This window comes from Andrena cerasifolii, chromosome 3 (assembly GCF_050908995.1).
Source record: "Andrena cerasifolii isolate SP2316 chromosome 3, iyAndCera1_principal, whole genome shotgun sequence".
Classification (NCBI taxonomy): Eukaryota; Metazoa; Arthropoda; class Insecta; order Hymenoptera; family Andrenidae; genus Andrena; species Andrena cerasifolii.
The window spans coordinates 4047110-4067707 of record NC_135120.1 but is presented as its reverse complement, the minus strand read 5'-3'; the positions used below and the strand labels follow the sequence as shown (position 1 = coordinate 4067707).

At 37.2% G+C, this 20598-nt stretch overlaps 1 protein-coding gene and 3 long non-coding RNA genes across 5 annotated transcripts in view; 2 read left to right on the top strand and 2 right to left on the bottom strand.

The window, feature by feature from the left end:
• LOC143367067 (uncharacterized) overlaps window positions 1–20598 on the bottom strand; it is a 309917-nt gene that overhangs the window by 85602 nt on the left and 203717 nt on the right. The window lies entirely within an intron of this gene.
• The window catches only part of Wdr37 (WD repeat domain 37), an 86123-nt gene that overhangs the window by 30351 nt on the left and 35174 nt on the right, over window positions 1–20598 (top strand). For both annotated transcript variants that reach the window (XM_076808594.1, XM_076808593.1), the window contains exons 4-5: window positions 260–511; window positions 4638–4857. In XM_076808594.1, coding sequence (XP_076664709.1) covers window positions 260–511; window positions 4638–4857 — 472 coding nt within the window. The remainder of the gene's footprint in view (window positions 1–259; window positions 512–4637; window positions 4858–20598) is intronic.
• On the top strand, window positions 16967–20363 carry LOC143367097 (uncharacterized). The gene is made up of 4 exons (XR_013084959.1): window positions 16967–17218; window positions 19456–19897; window positions 20004–20106; window positions 20214–20363. It is a non-coding gene; the product is annotated as an uncharacterized LOC143367097 (long non-coding RNA).
• On the bottom strand, window positions 17048–19461 carry LOC143367130 (uncharacterized). Its single transcript, XR_013084995.1, has 2 exons — window positions 19233–19461; window positions 17048–19158 (listed from the first exon to the last, which is right to left on the bottom strand). It is a non-coding gene; the product is annotated as an uncharacterized LOC143367130 (long non-coding RNA).

Below are 20598 nucleotides of genomic sequence, written 5' to 3'. Positions count from 1 at the left end.
AATCTATTAGAAATGCTTTTATAAATATATAACCTGAAATGTCAGTATGCATGATTCACTCCAAACATCAAGGTTACCGGCTTTCGGTCACCGGCCGTACGTTACTTTGTTTCAGTTACTCTGGATTTGATTTCCTCGTCGAACGGTTTGCTAATAAAATCTAGATCGGGATAGAACGCGAGCCCTTATTCGAGCAGTATTGTACTTGGTTTTTCCATTTTGATTTGCACTATAAAATATGATTTTTTTTGTTCTGCAGCTATGGCAGGGAATTCAGTACAAAAACCGAAAACAGCTTCTAATAAGTTGAAAGCCCAGACAAGTAAGATAGTTTCCAGTTTTAAGACACCGACTATGACTTGTAGTATGCAGAGGGAATATTCTGGGCATCGAGATGGTGTTTGGGAAGTTTCTGTTGGAAGATCTGGTCAAATTATTGCTACAGCCTCTGCTGATCATACTGCTAGGGTCTGGGCTGTGGATAGCGGACGCTGTCTCTTGCAGTATATAGGTTTGTTTTCTTTCTATCAATCAACGAGATGTTCACATTTTTAGTAACGTAAGGTTTAGAGGAATAGTCCTTCAAGTTGGTCCGGTCACTCCGAGCGATTGCTTCTGCCGAGAAATTCCGTGCTTTGATTACATGCCGACAGTAATGAAAATCTAAATTGCCATATTTTCAATTAGATCTTCATGACAGTACTACCAATGGATAGGCAAGGTTTTACCAATAAAAATCAGTCCGAATATGTACATATATGGACTATCTTTAAATATACATAATATGAATCGCTTCTACATTCTGTAGACCAATGTATACATTTCGTATGATTAAGGGGGGCATCTTTGTGATTTTGTTGTATGTAAGGGTTCGACAAATTAATTTGAGCCTTGTCAGCCTGTTTTACTGTGTCTTGAGCTGTTGTTCTGAATTTGTTTGCGACAGTGAAAAAAAAACATGGCAGATACAGAGTGATGACTGAGAGCGTTGAAAAAACATCAGGTAGTTCTGGCGTTGATGGAAAGTACTGTAAGGGTTATCTGAAACACAAAAAAGAAAAGAGATTCTTAATCTAATATATAAATGTGGCTATCTGTGGTAGTAGATTCATTAAGGAAAATAAAAAAAATGTTAAAATGGCAACCTTCTGAAAAAGATGAATCGTCCTGATTTGAATTTGAAAAATATTTCGCTCAAAAATCGGAAAAAACTTCTTTAAATAAAAAAGGAATGCTAACAGATACGGCAATAAATTATTATTATTATTATTATTATTATTATTATTATTATTATTAAACATCTTTATTACTCCAGCAAAAGGCGAGGTGCAGCTAGTAAGCTGTTACTATGCCTGACCTTATTTATAAACAACAAAGAAATACAGCAACATATACACAAACATAACAAGATAATACAAATTACGAAAAGAAGAGAAAAAAGAAAAGGATTTAAAAGATTATTGCCATCTAGAATTAGACTTAGGCATGATGTGTGCGTGTATAGGAGGCAGCGGCGCGCTTGAACGAGGAAATAGTAGGAACAGAAAGTTCCTACAATAGTAGGGAGCAGAAAGATAGAAAAAAGAAGCTTGGAACTTCGACGTGTGACGTAAGGGAATAGAAAGGAGTGACTGAGAACGTGTAGTAGGAGCATTGCTGGAATGAAAAGAAGAATTTGTGCGAATTATAGAATAAAGATAGGGCGGCGAGTGAGAGGACAGTAACTTGTACATAAGACAGCAGATATGTAGTATCCATCTCTGCCTCATATATAACCATCCAGACCGCTGAAATAGAGGAGTGACGTGATCAAATTTGCGAACGCAGAATGAGTAACGGAGGCAGGAGTTTTGAACACGTTAAATACATTGTTCGATCGGGTTTGTAAGACATGGTCCGTAAACCGCTGAACAGTAATCAAACAGAGAAATCACAGGTGACTGAGTGATGAGAAGTTTCTGTGAGGAAGAAAGGTAGCGTCGGGAAGGGAAGAGTACACGTAGTCAAGAGTATGCAATATTGCAAGCTTTTATAGCATGCTGCTCGAAGCTCCAATTAGGATCAAGGATAAGACCAAGGTTTTTCATTGTATTAGCAGGAGAGATAAAAGAGGAGGCAAAGGAAACACGAACAGGAGGGAGTTTGTCCGAAAGAAGACCCGAACCGACAATTAAGAGCGACGTCTTAGAAGGATTTAGAGTTAGACCATGTGAGGAACATCAGTTCTAGATTACCGCTAAGTCTAATTCTAATTCGGTGATGGCACAGGAGAGTTTGTCGGGATAGAAACTATGGATTATCTGCATGTTATCAGCATACATATACGCTGATGAAAAATCACACACTTGAATAAGATCCGCAACATACACATTAAAGAGTAACGGTCCCAGTAGAGAACCTTGAGGTACGCCTCGCGAGACCGTTCGCATATTAGAGAATTGCGGCCCCCACCTGTTAATCATGACCTGCTGTGTACGTTTGGAAAGATAGGAGGACATCCACTGTATAGCAGCTGGAGATAGCCCTGCATAATGTAGTTTGGCCATCAGCAGATTATGATCGATGGTATCAAAAGCTTTCGAGAAGTCTAGCAACGTTATAAATCTGAGTCGACGTGTATCAATAGAACGCAACACCATCTCTGAGATGTGGAGCAGTGCGGTAGTGGTACTATAGCCCTTTCTAAAACCCGATTGAAAGTCAGGCAGGAAGTTATTCTCACTGAAATAGCGTTGGAGTTGTACGAAACAGAGTCTTTCGAGAAGTTTGGAGAGGAAATGAACTTGCGATATAGGTCGCAGGTTTTTAAGTGAAGGGGAGGTGCTTGTTTTAGGAATTGGAACAACAATACTGTGCTTCCAGGACGAAGGGAAGGTATTAGATGACATAGAGGTATTGAAAATATGTATGATGGGATCAAGACAGTAGGGGAGGCAGTAGATTAGCATATGTCCAGAAATATCAAATGGTCCAGCTGCGGTAGATTTTGTATTTTTGAAAGCGTTATAAAGATCAAAGTGTTTGAAGGGAGTAAAGGAGAATGTGTGAAGAGGAAAGGGAGATATGGAGATGTAGTCTTGTATGAGACTGCTTGATATATTTGTAAAAGGCACGAAGTCTATAAAGTGATTAGTTATATTAGAGGGATCATGCACCATATTGGGAGAAGACGAGTTTTTCCTAGGATGATGCAAACCGCAAGTAGATAGGTGCTGCCATAGCTGTTTATTGGAAAAGCGGGACCAGGATAGACTACGGAAGAAGGTTTGTTTCTCAATACGGATGGCAGCAGTACATTGGTTACGCAATGTTCTGTAAAAATGCCATTGAGACAACCTGCCTGTCTTTCTAAATGTTGCAAGAGCACGATTACGTGCGCGCATGAGGCACTTAATATTATGAGTTAGCCACGGAGCAGGTGACTTAGTTACGCGAATCTGTTCCAAGGGTGCGAAACGATCAAATAACTTCAATATTAACGATTTGAATACAGAGACTTGCTGGTCCAGTTGAGATGATGCATAAACAGGAGACCAGTCCACCTGTGCAGGATAGGACTTGAACGCATCAGTTTGTATGCATTTAAAGTCTCTACGTAACACATAACGGCAGGTACTTGTAGGTTTACGAGTATCAAGTACTACATACACCAGTTGGTGATCGTTAATATGACTAGCATCGTGTGTCCCACAAGCTATGATGTTAAGATCATCGTTAGTAATAATGAGATCTAGTAGTGCAGATGATGTTTTGCTGATGCGAGTGGGCTGAGTAATAACTTACTTCAATGACAGGGAGGCAACAAGTTTACATATACGCTCCATGTGCGGGTCAAACGGAGAACGATAGTCGATATTGAAATCACCCATACAGATAAGGTGGTCCGCATCGCAGAATAGTTCCATAAGTAGAGTAAAAAGCGACTCAATTGCAGAAACGGCACGCGTAGACGGACGGTAGACTGAAAATAGCACAACCTTTCTACAGTGTATACTTAAACTTAAGCCTATAACATCCAACGATGAGTCACATTGGTAGCAATCCGGAATGCCGTCGCAAATTATATGATAGTATATAGTGTTTTTTATATATGTATCTAAATCTACTACCATAGACAACCACATTCATAGAGATGAAATTTCCTAGAAGAATTCCATATTTTTCGGTCCAACAAGACGCAATCCCCCCTTAAGGGGTTACACACCATCTTTGAAGCACCAAAAAATCGAAAAACATTTTTTCATATAATACTGGTATGTATAAACCAGTAGCATTGTTTTGGTAGTACATTGATAATACTGTTTGTATTTAGATTTTGCAAATTACATTGGCTGTAGTCAAAATCGGCTTCCACAGGCTCATTTTATATATAACCATTTTCCAATAACAATAAAAACACATTTGTCTTTTTAATGGCATTTTCTATTTCTGTTCAATGGATTCTGAATGTGCAACTTATCCTAAGTATACTGCGTTTAGAATTACTTTTCTATTCCAATTTTTGAAGCCAGACTGACTTCAAAGTGTACTACGTAGGCTGGTTCGTGCCATTTCGAAACTGAACCAGCCAGTTGGAGATAGCCATCCCGCGTTCGTTTCGTATGGGTTAAATAAAGTGCTTCTAATTTAACTTGTAGGGCATTCTGGATCTGTAAACTCAGTACGTTTTCATCCAACCAAAGAATTGGCATTAACATCCAACGGAGATAATTCTGCCCATATTTGGCAAGCAGCTGTTGACTGGGACTTTCCGAAAAGGCAGAATTCGGCTGAGGAACTTTCAGCATTGAATTCCGATAGAAACGTCAGTGGTGTGATTACTGTGTCTGAAGAACAGGAGGATCCTCCGACTCTCAGGTAATTATACAGGCATCTCAGTCGAATTACCTAGGCAAAATAATACATACAAAATGGCATCCAGTGCTATAAGTTATAAATTGTTGAGAAGAGAATTGTTTTCGGCTGCCCTAAATACATTTACTACCGCTCTATTACATGCTACACACTGGGGATAGGTTTTTAAATGGACTCTTCCGGCGAAGAGGTCGAAAGAAATTGAAGTTGTTTCTTCTTCATTTTCGTTGATATGTAAAACATTGTTAGTGGAAGTGACTACACGTTTCTCATCCCTGATGACCGAAGTTCATATTGTAACTACTAATTACTATTAACTAGAGCTGTCCAAGTAATTTGAAAATTCAAGCCAAGGTGAATTCAGGTCATTAGAACCAAGTCAAGTACAATAAATCCTTGTTATAGCCCCGTTTTTACCATGCGTAGTACGCCCGGTGACTATCCCCACCATTTCTTGGAATCCTTCGGACGAGATTGACAGAACCCGAAAACGAACGAGAGGGAACGAAAGTGTCGACAGCAACTTCGTGTCAACTGTTTCGTTCCCTCTCGCTCGCTCTTGGGTTTTCTCACTCGCGGCATGGGCCGCACGGAATAGTGTCCGCAACGCATCGTACACCCGCCGCCAGTCTCGTTCGTTGGGTTTAATATGAGTGTTTACTGTACTTGAATATCTAAATAATTGTAAGTAGCCTATTTAAGCCAGCTTGAAAAAATTCGGTCTTCTCGAATGATTTGAGCAGCTTGAGAATTTAACTACTTACATCCAAGCTACTTGAATTGAAATAATTTGTACTTAAATATGTTTGAGCTACTTGAAAAATAACAAGCTACTCGTATCATTCAAAATTATTCGATTAATCAAAGGTCTTATAAGAATAAAATGAATTGATAGAAGAAGAGGTTATTTCGAGAACAGAAGTGAGTAGTATCCCCGTAAAAAACTTTAAAAAAATAAAAAAAAATTACGCCAAGTACGTGAAATCAAATAAATCACAAAAATAGAAGATAATAATAATTACAAAATAAAAAAAAGATGTGAAATCAAAATGAGCTGCAAGTACATTACATAAAGGTGCTTTCCAACTGCGCTTAAGATGACACAACTACATATACACAGCTAAAATGCTGTGTTCATAGCTTCCATTACTCATATCGCGAACATTTTAACCGCTTCGTTCTCGCGGACCTGTTATGTCGCGACGCAATACCGTTCGTGCGATGCCACAGACGAGTTACCGCGATGTAGTAAACAAATCGTTTCAACCAACTTACGTCGTGGAATCGGCAAGAAGGAAGCTTTTGTGGGTATAGTTGCCTCTCCAGTAGACATCCGTGCAGACGGGTCTGGTGCATTTGAACGCTAATAAGCACCGTACATTGAAATAATAATGAATTTATAACTCGTGTATTGAGACAGACTCGAGAAATGACAGAATTATGCTTCAAGGATTCTCCGTCACCGGCGCTAATGGTATATTCCTGCCATGTACCATCAGAACCGGTGGAAGTCCAAGCTAACCGATAAATGTAGGAAAGACATAGTTGCCGATACGTATCGAGAATCATATCGCGTTGTTGCCACATTTCCCCTATTACTATTTGTCGTCAGGAAGGCTTGAATGAATCACGGCGAAGCGGCTGGAGAACAAAGATGGGCAAAGATAATATCTGGATAAATTAGAATAAGAGATATATTATGTTTATCCGTTATCTCTCTTCGAGCTGTGGATTTGGGCTATTCGGCGGTTTCTAATCTCAGTTCGAGAGGCATATACTGTTGCTTGCGGTGGATTATGTATTAATAAAATGTAAAACGTAATGTTTTTACCCGACTGTGGTACGTAAAGAAGGGTATTGTGTTTATCAGGCTATGTTTGTATGTCCAGATGTTATGCTCTAGAGACTGTACGGATACACCGATTTCGACGAATGAGGTGTCTTTAGAAATGTCCTACGATATATAATTTTCAAAATTGTGAGATAGAAATAAAAAAATTGGAAGGACTTGCAAGTAGTGATCTGGATCCGAGGAGAGTTTTTAACATCCCTCACTACGTTTTCCCGAACTAAACAGGCTGCGGCTCTTGCCATACAATATTGCTATATATAACTTAAAAGTAAAAAATAATAAATAATTAAAAAATCCGACTGCTTAAAAGGGGAACTAAAATGACAAAAACAAGATTAATTTATTTATACATGGTATATTATTTATCATAAATAAAATAATAATATGATGACAATTTAAATAATTACAAGCATCTACCACAATGACTAAAGGAAGTGTTTCAAGCTGGTAACAAAAAGAGGTGGACAACATCAACGCTAATTTATGCTTATATAGTGACGTTTCAACTTCATTTTATTTTGTAAATTATATGTTTCTCTCTTTGTCCGTGTGGGGAATACTGTTAGCGTTGTTTAGCCCATCAAAAGAAGTAACTTTTCGTAACGCGCGTCGATATGAACATGTAGGGTAATTCTCTCGGTAGAGTCCTCATAGACAATGCCGCAAATAAGCTGCGCCTCGCTGAGTTTCGTGGAAGTGACGAATTCCACGTTCTGTATTTCTCAACAGATCTTTGCGAAAATGGCGTCAATCGATGGCGTGCAGATGAAAATGGCCCCAAGCTAACTTCGTAATAGTCCGATTTACATTACATTTGACATAATTTTGATCAACAGAACGCCAGGAATTCATTAGTATCACCGCCATATCGATTCGATGAAGAATTCAGAATTTGTAACATGCCGTAGTGAATCTCGTCTCGAGCGTCGAAATCCACGAAACTCAGCGAGACGCGGCATATTGGCAGCATCGCCTTTGAAGACTCTAGCCAGAGAAACACTCTGTATAACAGTATACAATATAATACTTACGTTATTCATATTGTCCATTTATCGTAAATTGCTTGTATATCCGCGTCATTTGCGTTCTTTCAACGGAATGACTCTCTACGCAACGGACTGTTTGCGTCGTTGCCTGGTTTGTAGAGCGTCATTTGTTTCAGAACGCACCACAGACGAATCTTTGAATTCATGTTTCACGTTCACGGTTTGCGTTTACGTTTTTTTGCAACGGGCACAAGGATTTTGAGTTGTGTTGCGTTGCGTTGCGTTGTATTGTATTGTGTTTGTGTTGTGTATGTTCGTTTAGTGTAAAATGAGTGACACTCGAAATGTGGATATGCAGGACGTGCCGGAAGATATGGACAATAATACTCCGTTTCGTTCGCGACATTTACGTTCGTACGCAAAGAGATTATCGAAACGGAGAGTACATCGCCAAAAGAGAAGGTCTCTAGTCCTTCAGAAGAAACAAGAAAGCGCAAAGACGGCGTGCGATACTGCCGTAGGACAACGTCCAGAAGAGGCCGAGGAGCGTATAGTAGAGGAACCATCAACATCCGATGGACGAAATCATACGCATTAAGAGATACTGTACTTGCCATCTGATGAAGATACTGATACGGCCAGTTCGGGAGAAACTGAAGAGGCGCTTGAAGAATTTGCTATAGAAAGTAACGAAGAAGAAAACTTCGTTATAGAAAAAGTTGCGAAGAACGAGCCACAAGAGCAATTGCGCCTCCTAAATAGCAACGATATAATGAATTTCGCAAATGTGCTTACTCAATTGCAAAAGATAGGTAAGCATGCAAAAGATAGGGAAGACTGTGGCATTGAACACCTACGCATAACTGGTGTGAAACGGCGTGGCTTCAAGAGTATCTTCAGCTTAATGTGCACTTTATGTCATTACAAAGCTGAAATCTGCAATCAATCGGACGAAGCCGAAGAAGTTGATTGCAATCAGGGCGCCGTTAATGCAACAATTTTATGTGGAGGCAGCTATGCCCACTTGGAACACACTTTTGCAGGAGTGAACGTACGTTGCATGTCGAAGAGAGACTTTGTGAAGAATCAAGATGAATTCGTCTAGTCTGCAATTGTCGCTGCAGAAGAAGAGATGTTAGCAGCGGCTAAAGAAGAAATCGTTTGGCAATTGAAAGAGGCGACGTTCTTCCCGGATCAGGGACCCCTCACATCCCCGTTGTGGCCGATGGAAGCTGGATGAAGAGATCGTACCGCAGTGGATGTTACGATTCTGCGTCTGGAGTCAGCGTGATAGTTGGCTATCATACGAAGAAAGTTTTATTTTACGCCGTTAGAAATAAAGTTTGCAGAATTTGTCGGATTGCTGCGAAAAACAAGAAAGAACCCCGAAAGCACATATGCTTCAAAAACTGGAACACATCTCGAGCATCGACTACTATGGAAAACGATGATGCTATAGTAGGATTCAATACTAGCGTAGAAAAACGTGGCCTCGTTTATTCTACTCTGATTGCTGATGGGGACAGCAGCGTGTATAAGAAGATTATTGATGTTGACCCGTATAAGAGACAGATTCGCGTAAAAAAATTGAATGCACGAATCATTTGTTGCGAAACTTCTGCACAAAAATGAAAGCGATTGCGAAGAAGACTACACCTGGACCATTGAGACAAGCTGTAGAAAGTAGCACTCGCCGGATACGCACGGACATCGTAAAAACCGCAAAATTTAGATACAATCAGAATGTATCAATCGACGAGAAAACGAAGAATTTGTATGGCGACATACAGAATGTTCCGAGCCACGTGTTTGGTGAACACAAAGAGTGTGCACAATTAGAATATTTCTGCGATGGAAAGAATAAAGAGAATGAAAGAAACATCGTTCCAGAATTGATGAAAATTGGGGTGTACCAGGACGTAAAAGAAATACTTCGTCCACTCTTAGCTCATGCGGAGAGCTTACTCTATAACACTAATAATAACGCTGTGGAAAGTTTGAACGCGATAATTGCCAAGTACATTAGCGGAAAAAGATTAAATTTCGCCGAAAGAGAATCATATACAGGAAGATGTGCTGCTGCTGTCATGGAGTATAACAGTAACCAAGTGCACTCGCGATTGAATGCGGCAATGAGAAAGAAAACGCCCGAGGTTGTTCGCCAAATGGAAGAAAAGAAGAAGAAAGAAAAGGAAAAGAGAGCTGCAAAACAGAAGGAAACGAAGGCCGCGCGATATGTACGCAAGCAATTGCCCTCGCAGAAACATTCTGATTATGAACAAAATGCACAGAAGCCAGACATGCCATCAGAAATGTATGAACTGGAGCGGGAAAAGCATATGCAAATGCTCAGTGAGTGGCAAGACAATAGACATGCTATTGAAGAAGAAACCATTGGACAAGCAAAGAACCGCAGATGGTTGCAGTACAGGTCCAAATTGTTGACAGCATCCAATTTTGGACAAGTGTGTCGTCGCTGACCTGACACGCTTTGCGCAAATGCAGTAAAATCATTTCTGTATCCGAAGATAATTAGTGCACCCGCGGTGGAATACGGGAAAGAATGCGAGAAAATTAGTATTGTTTCATTGACATGTTTCCTAACTTCACTTCCCAACCTCTTTATCTTTCATTATTGCTATGCTCCTTTACGCTCAGCGAGACTCTGACGCTAGACGCAGCTCTCGTGCCGTATTCCTTCAAGACTTCTTGATAGAAAGATATGTGGCAACAGCGCGGCAGAGACAGAGAGAACAGAAGATGTGGCAACTATGCGAAAAAAAATTCATCTACACAGAGTACCTGGAGATGTCACCTCTGTACAACTTCTTTTTATCGACCGCAGTAGTTTCATTAGGGCCCGTCTGTTTACAAGGGACGCTTCGATCGATTTGGACCATAACAAAAATGAAACGGCAGCCTTAAAGCACGAGAATATGCCATGCACTGTTAATGCGATAGCGGTAATATTATAATAATACGTGGGACGTTAAGCATTAGCACAAAACATTTATATAAATAGTAATCGATAGCAATATATAGATGAACATGAAATATGCGAGTATTAGCAATAGACAAGAATATGAAATGCAATAAGTATTAGCAATGAATAATAATATCTAACAATATGAGTTTAGCAATAGACAATAATATGAAAAGCAATAAGCGGGCGAAACTTCCGAAAACCGGTCAAACCCGATTGGGCTGAAATTTTGCAAATAGCTTCATTTTGCATAAAAATAACGTTTGCGAGAAGGATTTTTGGCGACTCGAAAATTTTTTTTTTACCATTTCAATGTCATTCTCTATCTTACCGACAGAGCGGAGAATCGGATTCAACAGTTATTCAGTGCATTCTCCTTATTAATCTCCTAAAATCTATAAAACAGAGATCAACTTAGAAAGAGATATCAGCTTGATACTGGGTATTAGTATTGGTTTGATAGGTGTGATAAAAAATAAAACAGCGCCTTCTCATCCTGATCCAGGACCTTCGATTCGTACATGTGTTTAAAAAATCCTGTACGCAAAATTTGAGTCAAATTTAATAAGGAGAATGCATTGAAGCTTGGCCCCGTGTAAACTCACATCGGTTCGCTACCATGCTTTACGCGCCCGCGAGCGGGCGCGCGCCCCCCGCCCCAAACTAACCCAAAACCAATACTAATACCCAGTATCAAGCTGATATCTCTTTCTAAGTTGATCTCTGTTTTATAGATTTTAGGAGATTAATAAGGAGAATGCACTGAATAACTGTTGAATCCGATTCTCCGCTCTGTCGGTAAGATAGAGAATGACATTGAAATGGTAAAAAAAAAATTTTCGAGTCGCCAAAAATCCTTCTCGCAAACGTTATTTTTATGCAAAATGAAGCTATTTGCAAAATTTCAGCCCAATCGGGTTTGACCGGTTTTCGGAAGTATAGCCAATAAGCGTTAGGAATGTTAAGATGATATAAAACGATAAGCAATAATAAGAAAAGCATAAGCAATGAAATATAATATAAATGACGATGATATGCAATGTTATAATAAGTAATATTAATTGCTCACAGTTGGCGTCGAAGATAATTTGCTCGATGAGCGAAGTCGCACTGAATTTATTATTGTTTTCACAAATGATCACTTCCTTGGAAGTGTTTCCGTCGAAGAAAGCTACGACCTCTGGGGCCCTTGTATTTATGCGGTGTTTAGGTATGAGGGGTGTGCGCGGTATGCACCGTGACTCATGCACGAAATATGCGTCGCAATAGGACTTCCCGGGTTTTTATTTGGGGCGTTCGAAACGGGGTACTCAACCCATTGGATGGATTTTGGGTGTTTTAATTGGAAAGGGGTGAGAGTGACTTGTACTTGGTGAGTCGTAGAGAGAGGATGAGACGTGATCTCGATTTAAGGGGTTTTTAGGACGAGGGACTTGTTTAGACTTAAATATGAGGGAGAAGATCGTGCCTCGTAGGGCGACGAGGGGGAGGGGAATTTCGTCGTTGACCATCTCGAGATGGGGACCGCTAAGGTACATCGCCTAGATGGTCAGTGGTTGGGGAAAGGGGTAAGAGTTGAAATTCAAGGATTTCGGTAGAGTTGTGGAGTGATTTATACGGGCGAATTTAATTTATACCGCGCGAAAAATAGTGGGACGTCACAAACAAATAAATATTTTAATATGAATAAATATATTATTCAAAATACTTGGCGCTGCGCTCCGAATTGGTGTTGCTAAACTGAATAATTATGCTTTAATTGCATTAATCTTTCTCTCTCTTTCTTGTGCGTACGTTCGTGAATGTGTGTATGTGTGCGTGTGCATATGCTACGTATGATATTAGAATCAAATATATGTAGAATAAATTTGACTGCGTTTCTAGTATGTATATGTACATTATGTATTTTAGATTGTAAGCGAGTTATTGTAAATTATTAATACTAAGCCAATTAACATTTCTTCGGTTTCGCAGCGCAAGCATTTTTAATAATATATTTATTCATATTAAAATATTTATTTATATAAAAATATATCTGCTTAATATTATTTAATATCTTTTTTCTTTGTAGAAATAGCCATTGTTATAATTGGCGCAATTTTTGTATATCATTAATTTTGATTCTTTTAGATGGGTTCATTAAAATGTCCGCGATATGAGTAATGGAAGCTATGAACACAGCATTTTAGCTGTGTATATGTAGTTGTGTCATCTTAAGCGCAATTGGAAAGCACCTTTATGTACTTACAGCTCATTTTGATTTCCCATATATTTTTTATTTTGTAATTATTATTATCTTCTATTTTTTTGTGACTTATTTGATTTCACGTACTTTTTATGGGGATCTCAATTCTTTTTACAAAGGTAATTCATGTACTTGCCGTAATTTTTTTACTTTTTAAAAGTTTTTTATGGGGATTCTTAATTTCAACATCTGTAGTTTTACAAATTTATCACTGTCACGGGTACTAAATATATAAGGAAAAAGTAAGGAAATCCCAATAAATTATAAATTCTGATCTATCTTCGTCACACATCCACGTGTTTACGGCACACTGCAGCCTATCGAGTGATGTTGGAAGATAAGGCGCGTTTGCAGCCAGTAAAGCTTAGGTACTCGGAATAGCGCAAAGCAGCTCGGCGAGTGTACGTTACTTATTTTTTGATTAAGGATAAATTCTACGTAAGTTTAACAGCTATGGAAAGAAACTATGTGCACTACATTGCCGATCTATATGTATATATAGTACTTTGTGTGCAGTACATTGTGCGGATAGCAGCTTATGGCGCTGAAAACAGCCTTTGGCGCTGAACGTATTTAACATTGTAGTGTAATAACAACCACGATTAACACTTTTCGAAGAAAAATATGTATGCATTTTTAGCATTTCGTGGCCAAGCTTGTTTTTCTACTCGTAAATCATCAACAGATACCCACGTTGTGCCCTTACCCCTACCATACTCGTGTAATGACCATCGGCAATACTTTTACCGTGGTGGAAAATCGCTGCCTTAAGTTTATAACAGTGATCTACCATTTCTATTTTAGTAGTAGGTATTGCTTTGATGTAGAAATTTTCCACTTTCGTTGTTCTACTACTATCGTGATCGAACAAATGTAATTTTGCAATAAGGATTTTCTTGGAAGCACTTATATTGACTTTCTTCATTATGTTTGAATTTGAATTATCACAATTATTGCAAGAATCTTTCTGATTTTTCCATCCTGTGAAATTGTGTTTTATTATATCTTGAAATTCAAATGATTTTTTGTTAACATTTTAGGCAGTGCAAGATGTACCACACAATTTGTACTGATAGTAGTACTTTGGTAATTACACGCTAAACACCTTAATACCGTTGTTATTTCGTGTTGTACCGCATTCTTAATAAGAATCTCATGATCACAAAGAGAGGTAATAAACTCAGCTGCATCATGTAGCTGATTGTAAGCGTATTTTCTCATGCGAATTGCCGTAATGATATTATGTTTGGATTTTGATCCAATTTATATTGGTCCATAAAGACTTTTATAATATGATCAGCTTTTTCAGTAGAAAATAAGTTTTCTCTTATGGATGAACAATATAACATGCATTGGATTGTGGCATTCGCATAACAAGACACACCATCAGAATTCGGGAGACCTCTTGCGTAGTATTGAATGGTATCCACGATGTGATCATTAGTATTCTGACATTCAGATACATTATAATTCGGTACTGCCCAAACAGCATCACGAACATTGAGAACGCGGTTTTTAGAAATTGAAATAGTCATAAGATCGGGTCTATATTTTTTTCGCAATCTATTGTACTCTATTATAGCCGATTCTTGTGCCTTTACGGAAGATGGATCATAATTGATAAGATGCAGTCCTTGTAATGTGGTCACTCGAGAAAGAGCAACGTAAATTCGCCCGCAAGTAACGACAGCATTCTGCAAGCTTAGTCTTTGACTTTTGTGAATAGTTGTACCATAGCTGAGGCAAATTGGAAATTGTTTTCTAATAACGAACGCTCTATCCATTACTTCAAATTTAACACATACACATAATTTTCAATTTTTCAACGTAATTATCAACACCTCGTGTAACTGAAACAAGTTTAACATTGGTACCGTTGACAAGACCTAGTGTAACATCAATATTTCTTCTAATCATGATTTGCACTCCTACTTTAACAATTACTACCCTTGCAAGTCCCGCCGTTCGGGAGCTATGATCGTCATTATTGTTTAGTACCTTTGACACCTTTTTTCAAGTACGGTGCACAATTCGTTGTATCATGAGCAATCAAATGGATTTCTTCGGATGGATTCATATTACATGAGTACTACGACCCCATGTACTGTTGTTATTCCAAAAGCGATTTCCAAAACTGTGGCGTCCCCTTGTTAGCTGCTCGGCTTAAAAATTAACAATTCAAAGAGCCCGCGGCAGAAAGTGTCCGTATCTATGCCAAAAGCGGGCTCCTTAAAAAACAAAAGAGCAGCGGAGCAGCTCGCCCGATCGCTGCACGTGGCGAGAAGGCTCATTCTCGTGACTGCGAGTGCGAGTGAAGGAGCCAATAACAATGGCTGAAAATGTAAGTAATAAAAAAATACTATTCATATATTCATAACAAAGTTATCGTTATTCATATACTCTAGCCCGGTTTTCTGTATTCGCTAGTTTTCTTCGTGAGATATTCGTGACATTTATTTTTATTCGTTAGTTTTATTCGCGATTCGTGAGATTTTTTCGTCACTTAAAATGTGATTATAAGCGGCGTATGATAGAAGAAAATCATACATCTAGCGCAAGGATACGTATTGTTAAATTGCAAATTGGTAACTGAAAATTCGGATTATAAAAATAAAAATTACATTACGTTACGTTACAAAATATGTTTCTTCTCATTACTTCACGAGCTTTTCCATTATTATTCAATACAAAAAACTGTAACGTATTATAACATTATTTTGTGAACGATTCACAATTGTAACTAGTAGTAAAACAAGAAGATATTGCAGACGTTAAAGCATATATTCTATAACTTATAACACCAACGATTAGAAATATATTATCAAACATATCTGAGTTGAACGTAAACGAACATGTAAAGTACAACATTTTGAAAGTCTTTGGTAGGCACTGTGCCTATGTTAACTATCAATGGAAGTAGACCGTAACTGTATAGCAAGTAATACAACAAGAAGATATTAAACACGTTGAAGCATATTCTATATAACTTGTAACGCCACCGATTAAAAGTATGAAACACATCCGAGTTAAAATATGCTTCTATGCATCCAATATGTTCTTGTTGCATTATTTGCTATACAGATACCGTCTACGCCCACTGACACTTAACGTAGACAAAGTACCTACCAAAGACTTTCAAAATGTTGTACTTTGCATGTTTGTTTACGTTTAACTCAGTATGTTTGATATATTTCTAATCGTTGGCGTTACAAGTTATATAGAATATGCTTCAACGTGTGCAATATCTTCTTGTTTTACTATTAGTTACAACTGCGAATCGTTCACAAAATAATGTTATAATACTTTACATTTATTTGTATTATATAATAATGGAAAGGGTCGTAAAGTAATGAGAAGAAACATATTTTGTAATGTAATGTAATGTAATGTTAATAATTTCACATCATACACTGTCTCAATTTTCAAATTTTTATATTTCCTAATTTCCAATTTGCAATGGAACAATACGTACCCTTGCGCTACATATATGACTTTCTTCTATCATACGCAGCTTTCATGAACTCTTAATCTTTTTTGCTAATTAATTGTTTATTCATTTTTGTAGGAAAATGTGAGGGACGCCCTGCTGGACGGTAAATAATACAAATTTATTTATATAGGGGAGACCGGGGCAGATTGTAACAAAAAAGTTATCACAGTTTTTTCTTGAAAGTGTTTTCCTCAATCAGGAAATAATTTGCGTGATTTACTACTTACATATGTGGTGAACTGATTGCGTGACGGTACGTGAAAAAATCTTGGACACTTAGACATTTAGCTTCATCTTAAACAAATCTTAACCTTTGTTACAATGTGCCCGATTCCGGGGAAATTGTAACACATCTGTTTTACTTATTTAAATACAAATATGAACACAAATAAACATTTCTAAAGAATGCAAATGAAAACAGATCATTATTAAACATTTCATATACATAAGTTAAACAATCATTGCTTATTCATCTGATTCTATCAAAATCTTCTTCGCTTTCTTTACTTTTGCTTTTTTATATTTTTTTTTTATACTTTTTGGATTCTCGATTGTTCTGTTGTTCGTCTAGAGTAAAGTGACCAGATATTTTGTGGGCCAATGCGGGACAAACAAGCAAAAAAAAAAGATTACCAGATCCGTGAGGATATCGTTTCCGTACTGTATTGCAACATTTACAATACATTTGGAGTATGTTACATACTTATCATACATACATAGTTATGATACGTATTTGTGATACAAAATTAAAAATATTTCTTTTTCCCGAACAAAAAAATCACTTAATTGAACTTGGTCTCACTTGAATGTCATAAGTAACTATATCAATTTATATAATTTATATCAATAATCATGGATATAAAATAAAGAATATTAAATATAAACATTTATTCATATTTCTCTGCAGAATGAATTTTTTTTAGTAAATCTCCATTAGTTGAGATACTCTAACAAAATTCTTCGCAGGAATTGGAAAAATTGCACTTTACTTGTAATATTTCTTTCAACGTTTCTACGTTCAGCTGGGTTTTTTCCGCGGTCCAAAATTTATTCATCAATGAAAAAACTCTTTCTGTAACACCATTGGTGCCTGGCAAGCATAATGCAAACTCAATTACTTTCTTAACATTCATAAATGGTATGTTGTTTGTATCAAAGTGATTAAATATTTCTATCCATCTTGCATCGATTGACATTTTTTCTTCATTCCAAACCTTTATTTTTGTATCATCAACATATTTTCTTACGTATGATATCTCGTCAAAAAGTTTGTTATCTTCCTTTTCAGCATCGAATATATCCTTTTCATCATAAAATTTTGAAATGTATTGAAAACTATTTTGCACATTTAGCCAATTAATACTGCTTTTAAGATTAATCCACTTAAACGAATCAATGTGTTCAAATTGTAATAAGCGAGGTTCTAAATATTCGATGCATTTTTTATAGAACATGTTAACATTGGATTTGAAGGAATCTATTTTGGACCAACCATTCTCTGCTAACTTTCTTAACTGACTGCGTACAGTCAGTGGTAGATACTGTGTATTCATTCTTTCTTCCAATTTGAATTTTAAATCGTCTATTTCTGTAACAACCTCTATAACAGTAATTTTATCACCTTCAATTTTTGTCACTGTACTATGAAATATTGCTGCTTCACTATGCATGAAATACAACCATACGTCTGCGCTGTCATCTTCAAAAAAAGATTTCAGAATACTTGGGCAGTTGTCGATGGACAAGAAATATGATTTTAAAGGAGAATACAATTTTAAAACTATTACTATATCCCAGCAAGCGCATATATTCCACCTCTACATCGTCACAGAATTCTTTTAATAACTCTACCCTTACTGTAAATATATAAAAATAACTGTAAATTTTTATTATGATGCCCTCAATATCAATAGGAAGTTGATCTGCTGCTGTCTGAATAGTATTGTGTACTATATGTGCAGCACATCCTATACCAACAATTGACTTTCCAAGATGCTTCATTAGTTTAGTGTACACATTATTTGTTCCTTTTCTAAGGAGACCACCAAAGTTTGTATTTGCATTATCAGCACAAACTGCTACAACTTTATTTTCCAAATTATTTTTCTTTAATACTTCAATAATTGAGTTCGTAATTATCTCAGAACTTTCCCCTGGGGGAGATACAAAATTTAAAAGTTTTATTTGTATTCCCAGTTTGTAATAAAGAAAAACCGAATTACTGATGGAAATAATTTAGTTTCCTTATGATTTGATGCATCCGTAAATATTGTTATAAAATCAGTAGTTTCCAATGTTTTCAAAAGTTGATCAATTATATAAGGTGCAAATACATTTTTTATAATTGCTTCAGATTTTGTGCGAGCGCAAGGTAACTTTGGCGCGAATAATGTACGAATAAGTTTAGATGTACAATCCATTGAGCGAAATGTGTGATTATGAATTACAGTATGATACGCAAATACTGCCTCGGCAATTGCTAATTCTCTTTCTTTGGCTCCGAATTCAACTTTACGAAAATAACCACTTAATTTTATTGAGGAAGCTGAAGCTAATAATGCTCGTTTGTGTTTATCTGACAAAGTATGTATGTCTCTTGATATCACTTCTACCTCCCGACCCAATCGAGAAATCACTGTTACAAGTATCACAGTGAACGTTGTTTTCAATTTTACTTTTTTTTATAAAAGCAAATTCACTTTTTAATTCTTCTGTAAATGTACAGAGTCTTTTCTTCGACATGGCTATCTGAAATTAGTTTTTTTTATTTAGAATTGATATTATAATTAATAATATATTAAATAATAAAAATTAATACATACTTTTTGTTATAGAAACACTGAATATAATAAAAATAAAATAATCTTAGGTTAGGTTCCCAATAACCAAATAACGTTTTCGTATGAATGACGTTCTGATGAATCGTGGATACGTGTCGTATCCGATAAAACAATTGAAACATATTCAGCAGCGACCATAGGTGGCCGTGATGAATCTGTGACTCAAACCATTCGCGCCAAGCGTGATAGTATTAGCGACATCTAGTATGAAGTACAAGAAACAGTAACTTTATGCCACTGCGAAAATGTAAAAGGTTATATGTCCAATGCGGGACTCTTTGCGGGACATTTTTCAATGCGGGACAAAGGGCTCAAATACGGGCAAATGCGGGACGTCTGGACACTTTAGTCTAGAGCATCTTTTTCCAATGTGTCAGCAAATAGCTTGCTTTATCACCATTTCGAGCGGAGTACCAAAATGTGTACACATTATAATAAACCAATGTGTACTGATTCGTTCGCGACAAAGAAGCAAAAAGTCAAACGGTTTATAATGACGGTTAATTGAAATAAAAGTGCTAAGACAACATTTACTTACGTGCTCTAAATATTACAATTTTGGGCAATAACCACAAAATGAATACATAACGCTCGTTTGTGTCACTAAAACCGACGGTGCTAATATCATCAAGCAGCTCTCGCATGCTGTGGGTTACCAGATTTGTCGTTTAAAAGATTTTACTTATGTTACAATTTACCCCGTATTCCGTGCTTCCAGTCACTTAACGATGAAATTAATTTATTTTTATTTAGACATCGACGAATTAGCAGAGCTGAATATGGCGGAGCCGCCACTGCCACCCGGCTCCGCCACCACCAGCACCACCGCCTCCAGCGAACCCGGCCATGGCCGATAGTAAGTACATACATATTTTAAGAAGTTATATGTTTTTAGAATGCTTGATAATAAGTCTAAATTTAAATACTAATAAATTTATTGTTGTTTATTACTACTAATTACAGGACCGTACGTGGCTCGCCATGCGAAGGGAGGTTGGAGGGTGAGGGCCAACAGGGAAAGGTGGATAACCCTCGAAATGATGAGGGATCGAGCCCTCACCCTCCGCTCAATTTTCGTGGAGCAGTATGGCCGTGGCCGTGGCTTGGCTGGGAGCAGCGGGGCCGTTGCGGCGGCCAATAACAAATAACAAATATACATTATATTTAAAAAAAAAAAAATTTTTTATTATTTAATAGAAAAAATGTGATTATTTTATTTGCTCATGCAACAGAATTACTTTCTCTTCCAGCTGTAGAAATAATTCTCTTTGTCTGCATCGTTAACTGAAAAATAGGACACATTTATTAATTATTTATAAATTATCACACATGCTCATATGTCAAGATC